This window comes from Rhinolophus sinicus, chromosome 5 (assembly GCF_057876585.1).
Source record: "Rhinolophus sinicus isolate RSI-liver-muscle chromosome 5, RSI-T2T, whole genome shotgun sequence".
NCBI classification, from domain to species: Eukaryota; Metazoa; Chordata; class Mammalia; order Chiroptera; family Rhinolophidae; genus Rhinolophus; species Rhinolophus sinicus.
This window is the reverse complement of record NC_142505.1, coordinates 35273356-35297992: the sequence shown is the minus strand read 5'-3', so window position 1 is coordinate 35297992 and position 24637 is coordinate 35273356. Positions and strand designations below refer to the sequence as shown.

At 36.3% G+C, this 24637-nt stretch overlaps 1 protein-coding gene across 3 annotated transcripts in view; it reads right to left on the bottom strand.

Moving 5' to 3' along the window:
- PPP2R3A (protein phosphatase 2 regulatory subunit B''alpha) overlaps positions 1-24637 on the bottom strand; it is a 121623-nt gene that overhangs the window by 24384 nt on the left and 72602 nt on the right. For all 3 annotated transcript variants that reach the window (XM_074312883.2, XM_074312885.2, XM_019748005.3), the window contains 5 exons: positions 21713-21869; positions 19205-19253; positions 18631-18720; positions 1354-1529; positions 714-832 (listed from right to left, as the gene is read on the bottom strand). In XM_074312883.2, coding sequence (XP_074168984.1) covers positions 714-832; positions 1354-1529; positions 18631-18720; positions 19205-19253; positions 21713-21869 — 591 coding nt within the window. The remainder of the gene's footprint in view (positions 1-713; positions 833-1353; positions 1530-18630; positions 18721-19204; positions 19254-21712; positions 21870-24637) is intronic.

Here is a 24637-nt window from a genome sequence, read left to right as displayed (position 1 = left end):
AAACAGTTATGCAACATGTGGAAGAAAAAGACTGTAAAAGTTTCCTGTGGTTGTACTCCTGTGTGACTCAACTGAAACGGTCCTTTTCTATCAACATAACTTTTACTTTTTAAACAGGTAACCATAGAAGGTGAAGTGGTGATATTCTGCTTTTTGTTAGTGTGTTTGTTTTTGAAGATGGATAACATGTCTAGGGTTTCCTGAGGGTCCTCAGCTTTTGTCTGTAGGGAAAGATGCTCATCTCTATTCAGGTGTAAAATGACTTCCAACTGATAGTCATGCACAGCAATCATTAACACTTAAGAAAGTGTTAGATTATCTGAAGGTTGTTTTGGAGAGGTTCTAGTTTACATTATGATGGAGAAAGATATTTACCATGCCTCCCAGAAATGAATGGTGCAAATTAAATCAAGCCCAATATACTTTCTAATACAGATGTGCCTACTGATAAATTTCTTTAAAAGTTAGTACAATTTTTTTTTCAAAAACATGTTTTGTAACTAGCTTCTAATGTATATGTAAGTACACAGGCCATACAATTCACTCAATGATAAATCCTTTATTCTCTCTTTCCAGTATGTGATGAAATGTTTTAAATGTTCTCTCTTTAAATACTGAGATTCCTGCCGAAAAAGACCTTTTTTTTTAAAAATCTGTAGCACACAGCCCCTGATATTGCAGCCCTCAAATAGAAGTTAAAACTATACTGGTACCTTCTGGATTGCAAAGGGATCTCTCTGTTCATGGTCTAAGTATTTTTCCAGATTAAAGAAAGTGTCATAAAAGATGTGAGCCATTCTGCATCTCTTCAGATCTCGTAGAGTTATTTTGCCTACATGAAAACAAAGCTGGTGAATTCCAAGAGCTGTTTTGGCAAGTGAAAAAACTTCTACTGAAGTTGAAAAGTATACGTATATTTTATTATAAAAATCCCATTGCTTTTTTTGAGGTAAAATTCACATAACATAAAATCTCCCATTTTAAAGTGTACAATTCAGTGGCTTTGAGTACATTCACAATGTTGTGCAACCATTACCATTATCAATTTCCTTAATATTTTTTTTCACCCCGAAAGGAAACAATGTACCATCCCCATCTCCCTTTACCCATTACCCCAAAACCCAGCAATTACTAATTACTTTCTGTTTCTATGGAAAAATCCCATTTCTTAAACAGGATTTGCTATCAATTGTTAGTGCTACACTAACAGTGAAGGAGAAACTTAAATACTTCTGTATTTGGGAAGCCTATGTGGAAGACTGTGTAAAGTTAAACAACTTAGGACAATCAGGATTATGTGCCCCACTCTGTTATACAGGTAAATAGTGAAAATGGCCCTTTACTCAATCTTACCATCACTGGCTGGCTTCACCAGGTCAAGCATCTGGCACAGCAAATCATGGAATGGCAAAGGCTCAATGCCCATGGCTTCCATCCGTTCACATTGCTCCTCGTAGAAGTACTCCAGCTCGTACATGGAGAGTACGCCATCCCCATCCACATCCATGCAGCGGAACCAATACTCAATGCTAGGAAATAAGGACACTCATTAGCAATGGCCTGGTAAAGATCCTTTATTCACTCAGATTTACTAGTACCCATGTTTCTTTTTAAATAAAAGTTACATATATGTATATTTTAGACTTAGAAAGACATAGTTTTATAAAATTTGTAAGAAAAAAATGAGAGACCCATTCTTCCCTTTATTTTCCCTTCCCCAGAACCAACCACTGTCAACATCTGATTATTTTGGTTTTTATTTCCCTATTTTCAGATAAAATTATTGCTCCTTTCTTACATTCATTTTAAAAACCGTGCATTAATTTCACATTATGAAAGATGAGGTTTTAGTTCTTTTACCCCTCATTCCACTTTACCTACATGCCCTTCCTAACCTCCTAATATAAATACTCAACATTCAGAATTTATAGCTTCCTGGTTATCTTTTATTTGCTTAGTTTTCTGTGTATGTATTACTAATTCAACCCCAAAATCTCTGCCAGTTTTCTACATCCATAATCACTCCCATCAGGTATTGTATCAATTGGATTTTCTTGATGATGTCTTTCTTAGTTCCTTCTGACCTACTCTGATCTGGACTAGTTGTTCTCTAGGCCTGGTTAACAGTTTCATCCTAGGGATTCCTTTCACCTTTCTCATGTTTGTTGTATCTCACATTTCCATCGTTCTTGGTTTACTGCCTTGTTTAGTGTAATACATCCTTCAGTAGAATGGCAGTTAAATTCTTTGAGATCTTGGATAGTTGAAAATACCTTTTATCTACCCACTAACTTGGTTAGTAGTTTGGCTAGTTAATAGAATTACAGCTTGGTGGTGCCTGTCCTTCAGGATTTTAAAGGCAATGATCCATTGCCTTCTAGCTCTGTTATTGTTGAGAAGTATAAAGTCATGTTGATATCTGATCCTTTATAAACTGTTTATTTTTTATATTCTTTGAAGCCTATAGAGGTTTCTGAGTCCCTGGTGTTTTGAAATATCATTATGAAGTACTTGGTCTGGGTCTAATTCATCTATTTTGCTGGTCTTTCTAACAGCCTGCTCAATTTGGAAACTAGTATTCTTTAAGTTCTTGAAAATTTTCTTAAAAAGTGTTTTATTTCTTTCCTGCCTCTCTTTCCCCTTATTCATTCTGTTTTTCTGGAGCTCCTGTTATTCAAATGCGCATAGTCCAACATGGGAGCCACTAGCCACACTGCAGTAGCCATCAGCCACATGCTAGTACAATTGAAGGTATCTTAAGTGCAAATACACAACAGATTTTGAAGACAGGATGAAAGAGAAGAGTAAAACATCAGTATTTTTATACTGACCACATGTTGAAATAACATTTTAGATATAGTGGGTTAAATAAAATGTATATTTAAAATTAATTTTGTTTCTTTTTACTTTTTAAAATCTTCTAATTTTATTTAAATTTTTTCTTCTTTAATATTTTAAATAAAAATTGTATGCATTTAAGGTGTACAAAGAGATAATTTGATATAAATAGTGAAACGATTACTACAGTAAAGCTACTTAACATATCTCACAAAGTTACCATTTTTTTGAGGGGGAGGGGAATTAGAGGACCTGAAATATATTCTTTTAGCAAATTTCCAGTATTCAATACAGTATTAACTATAGTCATCATGCTGTACATCACACTTCTAGACTTATTCATCCTACATAACTGCAACTTTGTACCCTTTTACCAAAATCTCCATATTTCACCCCTCCCCCCCAGCCTCTGGTAACCACCACTGTATTCTGCTTCTATGAATGCGACATTTTTTAGATTCTGCATATAAGTGAGATCATGCAGTGTTTGTCTTTCTTTGCCTGGCTTATTTAGCATAATGTATTCCAGGTTTATCCATGTTGTTGCAAATGACAGGATTTCCTTATTTTTAAAGGCCTAATAATATTCCACTGTGTCTGTGCATATGCGCGCATTTTCTTTATTCATTTATCTACTGGGGACATTGAGGTTGATTCCATACCTTGCCTATTGTGAATAATGTAATCAACATGGGAGTGCAGATACCTCTTCAAGATACTGATTTCACAGTTCCAGTTTAAGGTGGCGAGGTAGGAATATCCGAAATTCACCCCCTTCCACAGACACACCAAATCAGCAGCTACATAAGTAGCAATTTCTTCATTAAAAAACCCTAAAAATTAACTGAGCAACTCCTACACATTGGGCAACAAGAAAAACCCACATCAAAGCGGGTAGGAGAGGCTAAAACATACTCTTGCCATAAATCCCACCCCTGATGCGGTGACCCACAATTGGGAGGAACTCAAAACTCGGCACTTCTCCCTGAGGAGTGAAGGATTTGAAACCCACATTGGGCACCCCAACTTTTAAGACCTATTATAAGAGACAACTCCTCAAAACATCTAGCTTTGAAAACTAACCAGGATTGCATCCATGAGACCAGTAAGAGTACAATGAAGTGAGAACCCGCTCTTTAGGGGCTCCCATTCTCGGACTTACCCGCAGCAGGGCCCAGTGCAGAAGCAGCCATTGGAGGCACTCAGACTTTCTGTGAAAGAGACTCATTTCCTTACCTTAAAGCGTCGGCCTAAGGGGCAGGCATCTAATTTAATACACATGTAGGGGTCTGCTGGGGTCGTCTCTGGGGATGGAGGCTAGCAGGTGCCATCTTTACACTCCCCTTTGCCTGACTCCGGCCAGTAGGTGCCATTTCGTGCTCTCCCTGTGCACACTCCAGAGCACCAGTATCTCCCAAAAGGGAGTTTTTACACACAGTTTTTATTTTAGTGCCCTGTTTTCCTGGGGTTTTTTTTTTGCAGCTGCCGCTCAGGGGACAGTGGGGCCCTGTGTTCCTGGGTCCCATGGGAGATAACAGTTGGAGAAAGCGCTTGACAGACTACCACTCCCAGGCCCTGCAGACAGCAGACTGAAATGCATTTCCAGTCATTATGTTCAAAAGGCCTATTTGCTTGTCCAGGACCTTGGGCCTGAAGTGCAGGCTTCTGGTTTGGCACATGTTTAGGAACCTACGGAGGTGCTCTCAGGGAATGGAGGCTGGTGGACACAGTCTTTGAACTACCCCTGCCATACTCTGGCTGGCTGGTCGCACCTAGAAAGGAGCTTATACTCTTGTCTCTTTCGATTTTTGCAGCTGCTGCTAGGGAAATCTCTAGAATGTCTAGCTGTCGTGGCTAGCGAAGCTGATGCTCACAGGTTTCACAAGTTTGTAACCAATGGAGAAAGAGTTTTGAAATGGCTGCCATCCCCAGGGCACAGTAAGAGGCAACAGAAATAGGAGCTCAGTCGTTCTGTGTGAAAGAAACCTGTCTTTTTTTTTTTTTTTTAAATCATAGCTGCAGCCAGGGGGCCAGGCTTTTAATTAACACACATCTAAGGGCTGAGTGTAATCCTTTTCCAGAAAGCTCAGAGGGTGGGCACTATCTTTACCCTCTCTCTCTGCTGTGCTCCAGTGTCAGTATCTCCCAGAGAGGAGCTTTTATACACATCTGGTGGCCCGATTTTTACACCTGGAGCCAGGGTTCTTATGGCTGCTGCCGAGAGGACATCCATTGATCACCTGGCTCTGGTGGCCAGGGTGACTTCCATTCCTTGGTCCCACGAAACTATAACAATCAGAGAGACAGTTCTTGGCAGGCTGCACACCCAGAGCATACAGCAGACTGACACACATCCCTGGTCTTACTTGCTTATTTGCCTATTTGCTTGTGTTGGAGCTTTGGCCCGAGTGGCAGGCTTCATGATTGACACACACAGGGGCCTATGGAGGTGCTTTCAGGGAACACAGGCTGGTGGACACCATCTTTGCGCTCTCCCTCTGCCTCACTTCAGCTTGCTATCTCCCAGAAAGAAGCTTATACACTGGTCTGGTGCCTGGATTTTTGTGACTGCTATCCAGAGGACACCTCCAGATCACCTAGATCTTGCTGGAAGCCAGCGAGGCTTCTGCTGAAGTCCCACAGGACTGTATATATTTGTATAATTCAAATGCTGCCGCCTGAGAGTCTGCCTTTCGATCAGCCTGAATCTAGGTGCTGCGGTGCTCCCCTTTGTGACACTGACAGGTCCTGGCACACCCTCAACTACTTGGAGCCATTAAAAATAAAAAAGCCTGCCTGGACAATCATAAACATTTGAGAGACAACCAAGAGCTAAGTCAGGGTTGAACAATAAGGTTTATCTCCTACGTGAGGCCACTACTTCAAGAGTAGTAGAGGTGGCTATGGTATCTAACCCACAGAAACCAACATATAGAGTCAAGCAAAATGAAGAAGCAAAAGATTCTGTTCCAAACTAAAGAACAAATTAAACTTCAGAAATATGCCTTAATAAAACAGAGATAAGTGATTTACTTGATATAGTTCAAAATAATGTTCATTAAAAATGCTCACCGAATTTGACAGGAGAAAGAATGAAGACAGTGAGAACTTCAACGAAGAGATGGAGAATACAAATATAAGAAAGTACCAAATAGAAGTCAGAGCTGAAGAATATAACTCAACTGAAAAATAATTTATAGGGGTTCAATAGCAGACAAGATGAAGCAGAAGAAAGGATCATTCAACTTGAAGACACCCAATTAGAGTGGCAAAGAGAAAAATGAATGAAAAAAGTGAATAGCTTAAGGAACTTACGGGACAACATCAAGCAGACTAACATTCGCATTACCATGGTTCCAGAAGGAGAAGAGAGAAAGAGGCAGAAGACTTATTTGAAGAACTAATGGCTGAAAACTTCCCTAACATGAGGAAGGAGATAGACATCCATATCCAGGAAGCCCAGAGAGTTCCAAATAAGAGTAATCCAAAAGACCCATTCCAAGACACATTGTAATTAAAGTTAAAGACAAGAAGAGAAACTTAAAAGCAGCAAGAGAAAAACAACTTCTTATGTACAAGGGAACAGCCCCAAGACCAGCAGCAGAATATTCAGCAGAAACTTTGCCGGCCAAAAGAGAGTGGGAAAATATATTCAAAGTGCAACAAAAAGAAAACTTCCAATCAAGAATACTCTACTTGGCAAAGCTGTCAATCCAAATTGAAGGAGAGTTTTCCTGAAGCGAAGCTATAGGAGTTCATCACTACTAAACTGGCCTTATAAGAATGATAAAGGGACTTTCTTTAAGCTGAAAATAAATGGTGCTTATTAGTAACAAGAAAACATGAAGGTATAAATCTTGCTGCTAAAGGTAAATAGAGGGTGCAAAAAAAAAATGTATACACATTTTAAGAAAGGAAAAAATTATATTAAAATTGTAATACTCAATATATACCAATAACAAAAGACGACTACAAGTCATGTTTGACTTCTGCAATTACAAGAGGTCTCAAACTAGTTACTATCAGTGTAATTTAATACAATTTTTTTTCCTTTCTTAAAATGTGCATATATTTTTTTGGTGCCCTCTGTATATAGTAAAGGTGGTAGATTAATCAGTTATAAAGCTAATATAAAGGTTCAAAGACCAAAGTAGTAAAAATAACTATAATTAAAATAATTAGTTAAGGGATACACAATAAAAAAGATATAAAATGTGACATCAAAACAGAAATCTGTGAAAGGGGGAGAGTAAAAACGTAGAGCATTAGAATGTGTTCAAACTTAAGTTCTTATGAACTGAGACTTTTTAATATGTTATATGTAAGCGTCACAGTAACCACAAACCATAGAGTACATACACAAAAGATAAAGGAACCTAAGCATACCAATAAAGAAAGTCATCAAACCACAAAGAGCATGAGAATAAAGGAACTAAAAAACAGCAAGGGACTAAAAACAGCAAGAAAACAATAAAATGGTAATAAGTACATATCTATCAATAATTATTTAAGTGCAAATAGACTAAATTCTCCAATCAAAAGTAACAGAGGGGCTGAATAAGAAAACAAGACCCGTCTATATGTAGACTACAAGAGACTCAGTTCAGATGTAAGGACGCACACAACTGAAAGTGAAGGCATGGAAAAGAATATTCCCTGCAAATGGAAGCCAAATAAGAGCTGGAGTAGCTATATTTATATCATATAAAACTTTAAAAGAAAGACTGTAATAAAAGACAGAGAAGGACATTACAGAATAATAAAGAGATCGATTCAACAAGAAGATATAACATTTGTAAATATTTATGCAACCAACACTTAGGAGCATCTAAATATATAAACTAAATATTACCCGACCCAAATGGAGACATAGACAGTATGACAATAATAGTAGGGGACTTTAATACCCCACATTCAGCAAATGGACAGATCACCCAGAGAGAAAATCAGTAAGGAAACATTGGCCTTAAATAACATGATAGACAAAATGGACTTAACAGATATGTACAGAACATTCTATCCAAAAGCAACAGAATACACATTCTTCTAAATGCACATGGAACTTTCTACATGACAGGTCATATATTAGGCCACAAAACAAGTCTCAATAAATTTAAAACTGAAATCATATCAAGCATCTTTTCTGGTCATAACTTCAAAACCAGAAAACAATTACAAGAAGAAAACCAAAAATTTCACAAATATGTGGAGATTAAACGACATGCTATGTAACAACCAATAGGTCAAAGAAGAAATCAAGAGACAGCAAAAAATATCTTGAAACACATAAAAATGGAAATTCAACAAAGCAAAACTATGGGATGCAGCACAAGCTGTTTTATGAAGGATCTTCAAAGCAATGAATAAATATGTCAAGAAAAAATCTCAAATAAACAACCTAATATCACAACTTAAGGTACTAAAAAGAAATGAAGCCCAAAGTTAGTAGAAAAATGGAAATAACACAGATCAGAGCAGAAATAAATGAAATAGAGACTAAAAAGACAATTAAAAAGATCAATGAAACTAAGAAGTGGTTCTTTTGTAACAGAAACAAAATTGACTAACCTTTAGGTAAAATCATCAAAAGAAAGAGAGGTCTCAAATAAATAAAATCAGAAATAGCAAAGAAAATGTTGTGACTGATACCACAGAAATACAAAGGATTACAAGAGACTACTATGAACAATGATACCACAACAAATTTGACAACCTAATAGAAATGGGTAAATTCCTAGAAACATATAACATACCAAGAATGAATCATGAAGAAACAGAAAAATCTGAATAGATGATTACTAGTAAGGAGACTGAACCAAAAACATCTCAACAAACAAAAGTCCAGGACCAGACAGCTTTCCTGGTAAAGTCCCTTGCGGGACTCAAGGAGTTGAACCGGCAACCTTGTGGTTGAGAGCCCACTGGCCCATGTGGGAATCGAACCGGCAGCCTTCGGAGTTAGGAGCATGGAGCTCTAACCGCCTCAGCCACCAGGCCGGCCCTTGCTAACCTTTTTTGATAGCAGAGGGATTATTCATTATGAATTTGTACCAGTTGGACAGTTAACCAAGTTTACTATTTGGAAGTCCTGAAAGAGCTGTGTGAAAAAGTTAGATGACCTGAACTTTTTGCCAACAATTCATTGCTTTTGCATCATGACAATGCACCAGCTCACACAGCACTGTCTGTGAGGGAGTTTTTAGCCAGTAAACAAATAACTCTATTGGAACACCCTCCCTACTCACCTGATCTGGCCCCCCGTGACTTCTTTCTTTACCTGAAGATAAAGGAAATATTGAAAGGAAGACATTTTGATGACATTCAGGACATCAAGGGTAATATGATGACAGCTCTGATGGCCATTCCAGAAAAAGTGTTCCAAAATTGCTCTGAAGGGTGAACTAGGCACTGGCGTTGGTACATAGCTTCCCAAGGGAGTACTTTGAAGGTGACCATAGTGATATTCAGCAATGAGGTATGAAGCATTTTTTCTAGGATGAGTTCGTGAACTTAATTGTCCTACCTCGCAATGTAAAAATCCTCAACAAAATATTACAGAACTGAATTCAACAATACAGTAAAAAGGTCATACACTACGATCAAGTGGGATTTAGTACAGCAATACAAGGATGGTTCAAAATCAATGTGATACACATTAACAAAATAAAGGATATAATAATGATTATCTAAGTAGATACAAAGTATTTGACAAAATTCAATATTCATTTATGATTAAAAAAAACTCTCAACAACATAGGTACAGAGGGAATGTACCGCAACATAATAAAGACCATATATGATAAAATCACAGCTAACATCACACTCAATGGTGATAAGGTGAAAGCTTTTCCTCTAAGATTCAGAACAAGACAAGGATATCTATATCTATTCTTTAATTCAGTACACTACTGGAAGTCCTAACGAGCAATTAGGGAAGAAAAAGAAATAAAAGCCACCAAAATTGGAAAGGAAGAAGTTAAATTATTAATTACAGATGACATGCTATTATATATAGAAAACCCTAAAGACTCCACCAAAAAACTGTCAGAACTAACAAATGAGCTCAGAAAAGTTCCAGGATTCAAAATCAATATACAAAAATCTGTTGCATTTCTATAACTAACAACTAGTAGAAAGAGAAATGAATAATCTCATTTACAATTGCACCAAAAAGAATAAAACACCTGGGAATGAATTTAGCTAAGGAGGTAAAAGATCTGTACTCTGAAAACTATAGAACAGTTATGGAAGAAAATGAAGATACACGTAGATGGGGAGATATTCCATGTTCATGGGCTGTTAGAATTAATATTGTTAGAATGTCCATACTACCCAAAGCAATCTATGGATTCAATGCAATCCCCATCAAAATTCCAAAGGCATTTTCCAAAGAAATAGAAAAAAAAATCCTAAAATTTGTGCAAACCACAAAAGAATGTGAAAAGCCAAAGCAAGAACAAAGCTGGAGGCTATCCAACTTCAAAATACACTACAAAGCTTAATAATCTAAACAGTATGGTATTGGCATAAAAACAGAAACATATCAACAGAACAGAATAGAGAGCCCAGAAATACACCCTGTCCTATATGGTCAATTGATTTATGACAAAGCAGCTAAGCATATACAATGGGGAAATGGATAGTCTCTTCAATAAATGGTGTTGGGAAAACTGGACAGCCACCTGCAAAGAATGAAGCTGGACCCGTATCTTACACCATATACAAACATTAACTCAAAATGGATTTAAGACTTGAATGTAAGACCTGAAACCATAAAACTCCTGGAAGAAAATAGGTGATAAGGTACTTGACATAGGTCTTTGGCGATGATTTTTCTAACCTGACACCAAAAGAAAAAGCAACAAAAGCAAATACTGAATTTACCATACAATTTTTATCCTTCATATTGTTAATGTGGTATATAGCATTTATTGATTTGCATGTGCTGAACCATTCTTGCATCCTAAGTATAAACTCCACTTGATCATGGTGTATGATCCTTTTAATGTGCCATTGAATTCAGTTTGCTAGCATTTTGTTGAAGATTTCTGTATCTATGTTCATCAAGCATACTGGCCTGTAATTTTCTTTTTTTGTAGTGTCCTTGTCTGGCTTTGGTATAAGCGTAATGCTGGCTATATAAAATAAACGTGGAAGTGTTCCCTCCTCTTTAATATTTTGGAAGAGTTTGAGAAGGACTGGAATTAATTCTTCTTTAACTGGTAGAATTCACCTGTGAAGCCATCAGGTCTTTGGCTCTTCTTTTGGGAAAACTTTTTGATTTCCCAATCAAAACCTTTGGGAAAGGTTTTTGCTTACTGATTCTATCTCCTTACTTGTTATTGGTCTGTTCAGATTTTTTATATTTCTTTACGATTCAGTCTTGGTAGATTATATTTTTCCAGAAATTAATCCATTCTTCTAGGTTATCCAATTTTTTTTGGCCTATAAATATTCATAGTAGTCTTGTAATCCTTTGTATTTTTTCACTTATAATTTTATTTGTGTCTTCTATTTTTTTCCTTAGTCTAGATAAAAGTCTGTCAATTTTATCTTTTAAAAAAAACCAACTCTTAATTTCACTGATATTTTCTATTATTTTTCTAGTCTCTATTTATTTCTCTTCCAAAATTGATCTTTTTGGATTGATCTCTATTATTCTATATCCTTCCTTCTGCTAACTTCAGGTTTAGTCTGTTCTTCTAGTTCCTTGAGGTTTAAAGTTAAGTTGTTTATTTGAGATTTTTTCTTAATGTAGGTATTTAATGCTAAAAACTTCCCTCGTAGAACTGTTTTTACTGCATCCCATAACTTTTGGGATTTTGTTTCCATTTTCACTGGTTTCAAGATACTTTTTGATTTTCATTTTGATTTCTCTGACTACTTGGTTGTTCAAAAGTGTTTTTACTTTATATATATTTATGAATTTTCCTCGTTATTGATTTCTAGTGTCATACCACTGTTGTTGGAAAAGATACTTGATATAATTCAATCTTCTTAACTTATTAAGACTTGTTTTGTGTCCAAACATATGATCTACCTGGAGATTTGTATATGCCTGTGTGCTTAAAAAAAAAGTATTATCCTGTTGCTGTTGTATGGAATGTTCTATATATATGTCTATTAGGTCCATTTGATGTTTAGTGCTGTTCACATCCACTGTTTCCTTATTGATTTTCTATGTAGATGATCTATCCATTGTTGCAAGTGGGTTATTGAAGTTTCCTACTATTACTGTATTGCTGTCAATTTCCCCCACCAGGTCTGTTAATATGCACTTTATATATTTAGGTGCTCAATTATTGGGTATATGTTATTACAATTGTTATATGCTCTTGAAGAATTTACCTCTTTATTATTATACAATGACTTTGTTTCTGATGGCAGTTTTTGATTAAAGTCTATTTTGTCTGATATAAGTGATGCCACCTCGACTCTCTTTTGGATTGCCATTTGCATGGACTATCTTTTTCAATCCCTTCACTGTTAGCCTATGTGTGTCCTTAAAGCTAAAATAAGTCTCTTGTAGGAATCTTGTTTGTAATAATTTAGCCACTCTGTCTTTTGATTGGTGACTTTGATCCATTAGTATTCTAAGTAATTATTTATAGGTAAGGAGTTAAATATTACCATTTTGTTCATTGGTCTTTGACTGTTTTGTAGTTCTGTTATTCCTTTCTTGCTGTCTTCTTCTGTCATATAATATTTTGGAGTTGAATACTTTGATTCTTTCTATTTGTTGTGTGTGTACTACAGGTTTTGTGTTTGTGGTTACCATAAGGCTTACTTAAAACATCTTATAGTTATAACAGTCTAATTCAAGTTTATAACAATTTAACTTTAATGGCATACAAAAACTCCATGCTTTAACTTCTTTTCCCTCACATTTTGTTATTGGTATCACAATTAACCTCTCTTATATTTTGTGAATCCAGTATCAAATTATTGTAGTTATAGTTTTTTAATACTCTTGTCTTTTAACTTTTATACCAGAATTAAAAGTGATTTATACACCACCATTATAGTATTAGAATATTCTAAATTTGACTATATTCTTACCTTTACAGTGACTTTTACACTTTACGTTTTCATGTTAGTTGGCATGAACGTTTTCTTTCAATTTGAAAAACTCTCTTTAGCATTTCAGGTCTAATGGTGATCAACTCCCACAGATTTTGTTTGTCTGGGAGTCTTTATCCCTCTACTTCTGAAAGACAGTCTTGTAAGGTAGAGTATTCTTGGTTGGCAGTTTTTTTTCTTTCACCACTTTCAATATATCATTCCGCTCTTTCTAAGTCTGTGAGGTATCTGCTAAGAAATTCACTACTAGTCTTATAGGGGTTCCCTTTGTATGTTATTAGTTGGTTTTCTCTTGCTGCTTTCAAAAGACTATTGAGAATTTGATTATAATGTGTCTTAGTGAAGATCTCTTTATATTTTGTATATTTGGGCTTCATGGATCTAGATGTTCAATTCCTTCTCCCAATTAGGGAAGTTTTCTGTCATTATTTCTTTAAATAAACTTTATGCCCCTTTGTCTTTCTCTGCTCCTTTTGGGATGCCCATATGTGTATATTGTTTCTTTTGATGATATACCCGTAAAGTCCTGTAGGCTTCTTGCACTCTTTTTCACTTTTTTTCTTTTTTCTCTGTCTGGGTAATTTCAGTTGACCAGTCTTATGCTCATTGATTCTGTCTTTTGCTTGATTGAGTCTGCTGTTGAAGTTCTCTATGGATTTTTTTCAGTGCAGTCATATGTTCTTTAGTTCCAGAATTTGTGTTGGGTTCGTTTTTATGGTTTCTATCTCTTTGTTGAACTTCTCATTTTCCTCACGCTTTGTTTCCTTGATGTTGCTTAGTTGTCTGTGTTCTTTTGTAGCTCACTGAGGTTCCTTAAGATAGTTATTTTGAATTTTTGTGAGGCAGTTCCCACGTCTCAATTTCTTTAAGGTTGGTTACCGGTGATTTATTCTGTACCTCTGATGGTATCATGTTTCCCTAATTATTTGTGGTATTGCATTGGTGTCCCCATAGCTTTACAGACTGGCTTTGGCAGGGAAAGCCTTGCACCAGTCTACCTGTCCAGAGATCTTGAGCAGACTGGTTGTGTCTGTGTGTGGGTTTCCTGCTGTGTGTGGAGTCCCTGGGTGAGCTAGTCAGGGGCCTAGGTCAGCAGGTAAGTGGCCCTGTGCCTGGGTTTATGGGGACTGACATGGTAATAGGTGGGTTTTGAGCTTGAATGTGGGGACTGGCCTGGTGCTGGGATGGGACTATGGTGCCTGAAGCTTGGGTCTTCCAGGGTAGGCCTGAAGCATGAGTCTGTGGTGGCTGGAATAGTGTTGAGGTGTATGGGGGTTCTCTGGAGCCTGAAGCTCAAGGGGTTGGTCTGGCACTGGGGTGAGCCTGGGGCTGCAGAAACCGTACTGGTGCTGGGCAACTTTGGAGGATGGGTTTGCAGGAGTCCATCTGGAGTTTGGAGTTGCAGGGACTAGCCTGGTGCTGGGGTGAGCCTAGCGACTGGGACCATCAAACTGGGTCTTGAGCACAGGGCCATGGGAGCTGACCTGGTGCTTGAGGCAGGCCTCGACCAAATGTGTGCTTCATTCTCCTTCCCCATGGGGAGGATGTTTCTCCATGCTGAGCTGCCTGGGCTTAGGGGATGGGGTAACATGGGTAATGTGAGATTTCCCTTTCTACCTTCTTCATCGCATCTTTTCTTATTTCTGTGCTGCACCCAGGTGCTGCAGTCTCTCACCTGGAATCCTTCACTTTTGAGAAGGTATTTTTGCACATGGATAGTTGTTTAAATTGGTGTTTCTGCGAGGGTATGAGCAATGGAAACTTATATTGTGCCATCTTGCTGACGTCACTCTGTTATGGACTAATTTAAAAATTATATATGTGGCTTAAATCACATTTCAATTTCCAGCTATGTTGGGCTTTTTAGACTGGTTCTCTGACTTTCATATCTTGGCTGTATTTTCTATTGCTTTTTTTTTGGAATGTTTTCTTAGCTTTATCTTCTGAACATTCTGTTTTTTCATTTCTGCTATCATAGTTGTGACTATTGTTTTCAAGTAAGTCACACTGAGATCTGTGTGCACTTTTATCCAGCAAGATACATTTTATATTATTGCAATTAACTGAACTTTTAACACTTGCAAAACTCTTTAGAAAAAGTCTATTTTTAAATTGCACCAGCTTGATGTTTAATGTTACCATGAAAGATCAGAGGAGACATTCATTGGATCCAAAGAACATGAGGTAATAGAACTTGGCTCTGGTGAAATCCAGACATACCACATCTGCTCTGAAAGTTTTAAAAGAGGCAAAATACTTCCCCACTTTGAAACATTTTCTCATTGTGAGAAAAACGTTGAGGAAAGAAAGCTCATGAGCAGAGGGCTACAATTAATTTGGTAACATGTGGCTGTTATACCATCATTATTATTTTAGTAATAATGTTTTTTTTTTTTTTTAAGATTTTATTTGGGAAGGGGAACAGGACTTTATTGGGGAACAGTGTGTACTTCCAGGACTTTTTTCCAAGTCAAGTTGTTGTCCTTTCAATCTTAGTTGTGGATGGTGCTGTTCAGCTTCAAGTTGTCCTTTCAGACTTAGTTGTGGAGGGCGCAGCTCAGCTCCAGGTCCAGTTGCCGTTTTCTAGTTGCAGGGGGCTGCCCACCATCCCTTGCGGGACTCGAGGGATTGAACTGGCAACCTTGTGGTTGAGAGCCCACTGGCCCATGTGGGAATCGAACCAGCAGCCTTCGGAGTTAGGAGCATGGAGCTCTAACCGCCTAAGCCACCGGGCCGGCCCCGTAATAATGTTTTGAGTAGTACAAAAGGGGACAAGAGACTGTCCTTTAACTGGTCTCTAAGGTCTCTTGGTACCTTGAAATTTCTTATTACTTAAGATGATAAAAATTAGAATTAGGAAGAAAGTAACTCTTTATTTTGACAAGACCTAACAGTACTGAAGTGAAAGGCAACTTGTTTTACTAAGAAATATGAACTAAAGTACTTAAGTCAGTTGATTTTCAATTAAGAATCGAGATACGAGTCTATACGATAAATAAAGCTAACATATACACTTCAGTTCTTTGTAACAGCCCATAAGAGAGAAAGCTAGAATGTAAAGAGATAGATATACTGCCTCAATATTTGCCAAAGTCACATGATAGCTGCCTTTAAATAGCTGAAAGAATATCATATGGTAGAAAAATCAGATGTAATTCGGTGAGTAATAGAGAGCATAAAAAGGATCAATGTACAAAAGATATGTTTTTAGGCTTAGAGCTAAAAAAATAAAACAATATACCTCAGTATGTCATTTGTTCATGAAAGTTTAGAAGCAAGGGCTGGCTGGATGGCTAAACACATACAGGACATGTTCAGAGAGAATTTTCTTACTGGAAATAAGATACTCTCTAAAATTTTCTCAATGCAGATTTTCTTTTTTCCTTACCAAAGGTAACATTTTTTCTCAGAGTCTAGAAGTAATGACTATTCACTGCAGGAAAATTGGAAAACAGAAAAGCATACAAAAGGAATTACTACCCAGAGAGAACCAGTGTTGAATTTTGGCTATATTTGCCACCAGTTCTTGATTTTAAAGCATAATTACATGCATGAGAAATTGTATTTGTACAATTGTAGACATAAACAAGATTACCTCTTGCTGTTATCCTTGGGCTGAATAAAAGTAAGTTTCGGACTGGAGATTTCTCACCCCTGATATAAACTCCTGTAAGCTATTGAAGAAGAAAGTTATAGGAAACTGCATTATTGCGTAAGGAAGTAACTAAATGTATACTCCTTTGCATACTCAGCATACATGTTTTAGGACCTACTACCTTCAAAGGTACTGGACTACTGCCCTCAGACATAAAGGTGAATGAGATCAGTGCTGGAGATGACACCTAGTCAGAAGACCAAGGTAGAAGCAGGATGTGATAAAAAAAAAACCCAGGACAGAAGGGTAGTTAAATGACATACCAAGAGAGGGTTGCAAGAGCCTGTTCACAAAAAACATCCTACCCAAAGACTTTCCTTATCTACCCCTGACAGGACCTGGCATAAGAAAGATGCAGGATCCTAATTTTGTAAGCAGTACAGCAAGTCCTTGAAAAACTTCATTTCATTCAACATCATTTTGTTACAATGTTGATGAGATGCTGTAGGAAATTAACTCTTGTTTATATCAATTAGCCTGTGGTAAAACTGGTTTAATTACACATTGTTTCGTTTAAAGTCACAGAATCTATTGCGTGTTAAGTGAGGACTTACTATATTTTATAAAGCACTCATCACACTTTAGTGAGTGTATTACTTCTTTCACGAAACTCAAATTTTCCATCTGTCTTTCATAAGCCACAAACCTGATTATTGCAAAGTGTTGCCTACTACATTTTGTTAAATAAGAGTTTGGTTTTCATGTATAGAAATTTTCATTACTTTAAAAGTGAGTTTTCACTGTCTTTTGTTCACATTCTGCTTTAGTAAAGCAATGTGAAGCACTGACAGTGAACACACTGGGTGGCTAGTAGGTGCCAGTGGGAGCCAAGAAAACAAATAAATCAAAATCAGGAGTTACGTTCTTCTGATTGGCCTAATTTTGAGTCTCTCAGGCAATAAAGAATTTCAGTTCAAAAGAGAACTCTCTTTTAGGGATTCCACAGCCTAGCTAGTTAAGAAGACATGCAAACATGCTGTCTTGTATGACAGCCCATACATTATAGTGATAAAGAGCCCAGTATTTGGAGTCATACCGACCTGGACTTGAATCCAATCTAGGTCACTTACTGGGTGTGCAATCTCTCAGAGCTTGTTTCCTTAACTGTAAAATGGGACCACTGATACCTAAACTCATAGTGATATGAGGATGAAATAAGCCACTGAAGCATATAAAACACTTGTTACCTGACAAAGAATAACACCACAATATGTTAGCTGTTAGGCAGGAGAAAAGCAACATGCAAGGCAGAAAAGGGGAACAAAAGAAAGCTTTTGACTCAAAACACCTCTTTGGGCAAAATTTTCTAAGTAGAGATCCAGTTATGGAGCTCAAGATATGAAAAGTTGATCTGAAAGGTTCTGCTTCTGGTAATGATGAACTAATAAGGGTTTGGGTTTAACCCTCCCACTAAGAAAACCTGGAGGAAAAGTTCTGTTGGAAGGCACTGAACTATTATTTACAGGGCAGTGAAAAATGATGGTGCCCAGATGTAGAAGGAAATCCAGAGAGGAGGAGCCTCGCATTTGAGATCATCTTTCCCTGGGACATCTGCGGATTCTAGAAGAGGGGCCCAACAGCTGAGAAGTTGAACTTTGACTTGCTAGGATTTTGTGAATAATTTTTGGGTTTATCTTCATGAGAGATGTTAGTCTACAGTTTTATTTCCTTGTATGTGTTTGTCTGGTTTTGGTATCAAGGTGATACTGGCTTCATCCATACTTTGCTCTCCTTTCCCTTCCAATTCACTACTGAATCATGAAGATCATAAAGCAACACAAATTCACAGTTATCTATTCCCACATTACATATAAATGCTTACCAGTCCTACTTATCCATTTGGCCAGATCACATGTCACTTCACCTTTGTTTCTGGGGGTAATAGCACTTTTCGTGATAAGTTGTGAGACTCCGGATTCAGTCCCAGAGGCAGAGACTAAGTCTAACCTACCGTGGTACCCTTAGGTTGAGTTGGCATTCACTAGATATGTATCATGACTTTTTCAAGCTTTGTTCACGTGTTTAACATCTTGGCAAAGGAAACTTGGAAGTCCTACCTGGTGGGGTTCCTTTTGTCTTCCTCAGAGATTAAAAACCAAACAAAATCTGCATAGCTCATTCTTCCTTCTTTCTGTACTGTTTTTCCCCTGGGGAAAAAATCAAAACAAAACAACATCACATGGTTTTAAAGTTTCCCAAGAAATTACTCAGATAAATTTAGTAGGATGATAGACAAAGAAATAAAAGTAATATCTTCCTTTGGAAATTAAGTTAAACTTTAAAAAAATTAGAATGCTGGAAAACTTACAAAGGGCAACCCCATCAATGATCTATCTTGTTTTCAAAGGCCTAAGGGGTAGAACCAGAAGCACTTGTATATATGAAGAAAGATACCAGGTTTTTAATCTAAATGCAAATAATCACCAGGATCAAACATTGTTACCTGTATTTAAAGGACCAATGCTCATATATTAAAGAATTACTACTGTCTTGTAATGAAGCCATGACTGTATATGTTGTAGGTTATTATCTGACTTACAGCACTGTTAATTTATGCAGGAAGCCTTGCTAACATGAGATTTTTATAGTTTTACTTATAGTCCATTTTTAAATTCAGATGCTTTTTCTTACCTTGTTACTGCCCCAGAGAATATCCTTTCAATAATCCTGTTTGACGAAGCTAAGTGTAAATAAGAAAGTACAGAGCTAGTGAGAAACATGCTCCATAAGGTCAGTACTTTTGGCAAATTTATTTTCAGCAGCTACAAGCTAAAACATAATAATCTTCCATGATGAGCAGTTAAATATTTACTCTTATATAATTTATACTTTTTGAAAGTAACAATTTGAGGTGGCTCCATTAATTAATCTTTAAAAAAGAACAGTCAAATGGATGTGCCTTACAGCTGGGACGTATTAATACAGTTGAAGGCCAAGTTAGTTCCTTCCTGCACATCCTGACAACTAAAATGTATAGACAAAAATGTATAGAAGTTGTATTGTTCTTGTTATCAAATAAGACAACTTTTCCTCTAAAACAAGACAAATGTTACCCTAGCATTCAGTTCAAGGGGGAACTGATCATCAGCACCTAATATAAGGTACGCAGAGTAAAATAATGAAGAATGCTTTCAAGTGGAATTTTATAAAACATACCAAAACATACATTTCTTATATTCTCTTTTATAAAAGTCCAGGACATAACATGATGTATAATTTTTAGAAATTCCATCAGTAAATTTTATTCAAAGAGAGACAATTACACATTTTTTTCTTTTTTTCAATTACAGTTGACATTCAATATTATTTTATATTAGTTTCAGGTGCGAGAGACAATTATATCTTAAGGTGGTATGTTGCTTTTGATGATAGATCTTAGAGAATCTATAGCAGTGTACTTCATTGTGGGTTCAAAATAACCAAAGGCATTAGTTTAAAAAAGATGACAGTAGGTTTCAGACCTAGGGATGTGGTGAGGACAGGAAGCTGTTCTTTTAACAAGTATCCCAGACAGTGACATGAACACTAAAATTTCAGAACCCGTGATAAGGTCTTTAGAGAGTTAGCAGCTATCAGCATCTTAACACTTCTGCATAAAGTTAAATATATAGTCAACATAAAGGTAAATTAGTTTGGCTAAAGAATGTTGGGACTTTGGGTGTCAGTACAGCATGTCTGGCCACATAGCAAAGCTTATGTAATCACCTTTGCTGAGCGTTGGTTTATGGGGTTAATAATTTGTAGTAGACAGAAAAAGAGAGGCTGTGTAGGAAAGGCAAGGACATTTAATTCCAAAGCTAAAGTCTTTTTGAAAGTCTTTTTTAGATTTGGAAGGTTTAGCCTCCTAAAACTGAAGATCATGTTTTCCTATTGAGCACAGGTTGGTGAGTGGGCAGTTATGTAGTTTCAGTGGCCCCCTCATAATGCAGGCCTAGTTGCCGGCTTTTCTGGACTTCATCCCGTTAACATGCCTCTAATGAGCTGCTATGTGTGGACATATAACATTTGGGGACTTAATGAGAAGTATGGTTATGTCAGCCAGAGAGGGTGCTTTAGAGCTCATAGGGCTTTGCTGGATCTCTAGAGGCTGGCTCGTATTATACAGATGATCTGGCCACTGGCAATTAGAAGGTGCATAGTAAAAAGGCTGACCTGATACCCCTATCTCTATCTTTTTGCTATTTTGGTGACAGGAAGGTTATGAATACTTGAAGAAAAGCAGATATAGTACTAAAATGCTTATCAAATAAGTACATTTGAGTATTTCCTCTTGGTGCCTGGTTGGCAACTGAGAATATGAGAGGTAGAACTCTGTTTCTTAAATATGAAAGTTCTATGAAACTTAACATCATATAGAATGAAACTTTTCTTAAGAGGTGCTAGTCACAAATATGCCAAATAGGAGAAGTGAAATTCAATGCATTTATTTAAGATTTGTACTGTGCTACATCTAAAAGGCTAAAAAGGCTGATATAAAAAAATCAACAGTGCCTGAGAAGACATTTAAGAATAGAACAGGGACAATTTTATGAAAGAAGAATGAATCAATGTATCTTGGTGCTTGGTTAAAAATATTGAATCAGCAGGTAACAGGTTCTAAGTTTACTACTGGCAAAAATGAAGCAAAAAGGGTAATACCATGTGATATGTATTATTTTGTTTTCTGACAAAAGAAACCACACAAAATTCATCTGCAAAGCAAATATCTTTTCTGGAACTAAATTCCAAAAAGTAAGTTTTTATGAGTCCTTGAAAACACTGTCATGTTAGAAATATTATTTCCATCCTTGGCTATGTATAAATACTATAAAATAAGAAGTTTATAAAGGTGTATACACATTCTCTTTCAAATAAACTTTTCATACGTGTGGATCTTATTCATCATGAGAAAATAAACACCACTATAAAGGCTGCAAATTCATCAAAACTAAGACTCTAGTTGCTTACTTCCTCCAAACCCCTTCTCCTATACTTGGCTTCTAAATAAAATATTAGTATCTTCACCCATTCCCACTTAAAAATTCTTGGCCCTGATTAAGTATAGAATTTAAGAAATGGGAAGTCCCCATAATGTTTGGGGACAACTTATATAAGTCTTGCCTCTTCAAAGTAGTTAAGTCTTAACATAGAAATACTCACCCTGGTCGTTGTATCGAGACAAATCAGCCTGGCTGATGTACAGGTCATGATCACTATCTAGTTCCCAGAATTTACAATAAATAACGTAGAAATGTTCATAGGAGAAGTAATCTGTGATTTGGTTTATATCTTCCTCTTCTTCCAAAAGTGCTAACGTCTGAAAAGGTATGAATAGAAGGAAATTTATTTTCAAATTATGAAAACCCAACTTTGGCCATTATACAGAATCTAGTAAGTTTTTATTTTAAATTTAATTAAAAATTTTGATTTTGGTATCAAACCAAGAACTTTAATAGGCAACCTCATCTTTCCTTTATTTAACTGATCAATCTATGAGCATTTATAAGTTCTGTAATATGCTTAGCAAAGGGTTAAATGCTGTGGAGGATTTAAAAGCAGGAAAAGGGAAGGACCATCACCAATGGGATGGCCTACCAGAGCCCCCAAACTAGCAAGCATAGAACAATTCGACCATAGGTTTAATTACCTGGCAATAAATTGACACTGCTTTTAACTTTTCAAAGTTATGAAGAGTGAGCATTTATTCTATTATGAAGAGTGGGCATCCACATATAGGGTTTGGTTTTGTGATGAAATGAAGTTTACCATAAATGTGATTTATGTACACCACTGTGATGACATGTGGTGGCCTTGCATAGAAACATGGGGGGTAAAGCTGCAGGGCCCTAAGCTGGAAGTGAACCTAGGTCTCCCCTGACTCACTGTGCACCCCTAGGAAACCACCAGAAATAATGACTTTGAAACCAGAATTCTTATAATCACCAAAATTATCATATAAGTGGGCAGATAAATGAAGGCATTTTCAGAAATGAAAGATTCAGAAAGATCCCTTTTACCCTCATCTACCACCCTCCTCCCCCCTTACCCTCTGGTAACCACTGAACTATTGTCTGTGCCTATGAGTTTTTGTTTCTTTGTTTGTCTTGTTCCTTTGTTGTTTTCAGTTTTATAGCCCACATATCAGTGAAATCATATAGTTCTCAACTTTTTCTTTCTGACTTATTTCACTTAGCATAATAATCTCAAGTTCCATCCATGTTGTCGCAAATGGCACTATTTCATCTTTTCTTATGGCAGAATACTATTCCATTGTGTATATATACCACATCTTTATCCAATCAACGATTGAAGGACACTGGTTGTTTCCATGTCTTGGCCACAGTAAATAAAGCTGCAATGATCATCAGAGCATGTATATCTTTACATATAAATATTTTCAGATTTTTTGGGTAGATACCCAGGAGAGGGATTGCTAGGTCATATGGTAATTCTATTCTTAATTTTTTGAGGAATCTCCACACTACCTTCCATAGCGGCTGCAGGGTGACAGAAGGAGAACTGACTATGGGTGAACACACAATGTGATATACAGATGACGTATTACAGAATTATACACCTGAAACCTATGTAGTAACTATACTAACCATTGTTACCCCAATATACTTTAATTAAAAAAAAAAAAAAGATTCAGAAATAAAGATAAGAGAAACCATAAGGAAACTTAGGAAATAGAGAAAACAAAATGAAATGACAGAAATAATACCAGATATATCAACAATCACAATAAAGATGAGTTAAATCTCCCTATTAAATGATTTGCAGATTGATATAAAAACCAAATCAAAAAAAGAGATCTAGGTATATGCTGTCCAGCAGAAATGAGTCTAAAATAAAATTTAAAAGGAAATGTTAAAAAACAAAAGATGGACTAACATATACTAGCTAAATTTTAATAGAAAGAAAACATGTCAATGTTATTGGAAAATAAAATGGAATTCAAGGTAAAAAAACATTAAGGGACAAAGGTGACTATTTCATTATGCAAATGTATTACTTGGATAAAAAATATTTTCTAAAATGTAAATACTGGGAAACCAAAATGCTTTAGCAAATTGAAAACATGAATTATTAAAATATGGGAAAACTACTCAATGGAAGGTTATGCAGCCAGTAAATATTATAGTCTACATAGAAACAAAAGAAAACCATGATGTGGTAAGTGCAAAATACAGAATATAAGATTGTACACACTAAGAACTATGTAAAACAGTAAATTCCAAACATGTATATGAACGAGACTAGAAGGACACACACAATGATATTAGTTGTGTTAGGGTGATAAAATATGATTTTCCTTGTTTTCCAAACTTGCTTGTAGTGTTGTTTTATAAAATGCTCTTTAATGTATATAAAGCAGAATATGTACAATAAAACAAATCCTGAGAAGCAAGGAGCTCTCATTTTCATAAAATGAAACAGATTAATAATTTCTGGATTTTCCCTCCAGTAGTCTATCTAGTCCAGATAAATTCTTGTAAGGATGTTTATTGCATCACTGTAATAGGGAAAATATGAAAATGACTTGAATACCATCAACAGAGAAACATGTAATTAATTACAGACAGTACAGCCATGCCATAGATGATATAGTAGTTAAAAGAATGAGATAGATTTATTTGAATGGGAATGAAAAGAACGTCAAGACAGATTATTAAGTAAAGTCAACAGAATAATTAGTGTGATCTCATATATTACACAAAAAAACTAAAAAAAGTAGCCATATAAAACTACACACAAACACACACACACACACACACACACAAACAAGGAAATAAAACCATAGATAATACCTCTAGGTAAAAGAGTGAAATGGCAGGATGAAGAGATAGTGACTTCAGATTATTATTCTAGATATAGTCAAGTTATTTGAATGTTTTATGAGCATATATTCATGTACTAAGAGGACTAAGGAGAGGGATAGGGACGAAAATAGAGGGGAAAATAAATCATGCTCTAGGAAGCAAAACTTGGGGTCTATTTCCAGTTCAGCCACTTACTTGCTGTTTGATCTTATCCAAGTCGTTCAATCACATCTGGGCCTCAAATTTTATCATCAGTAAAAAG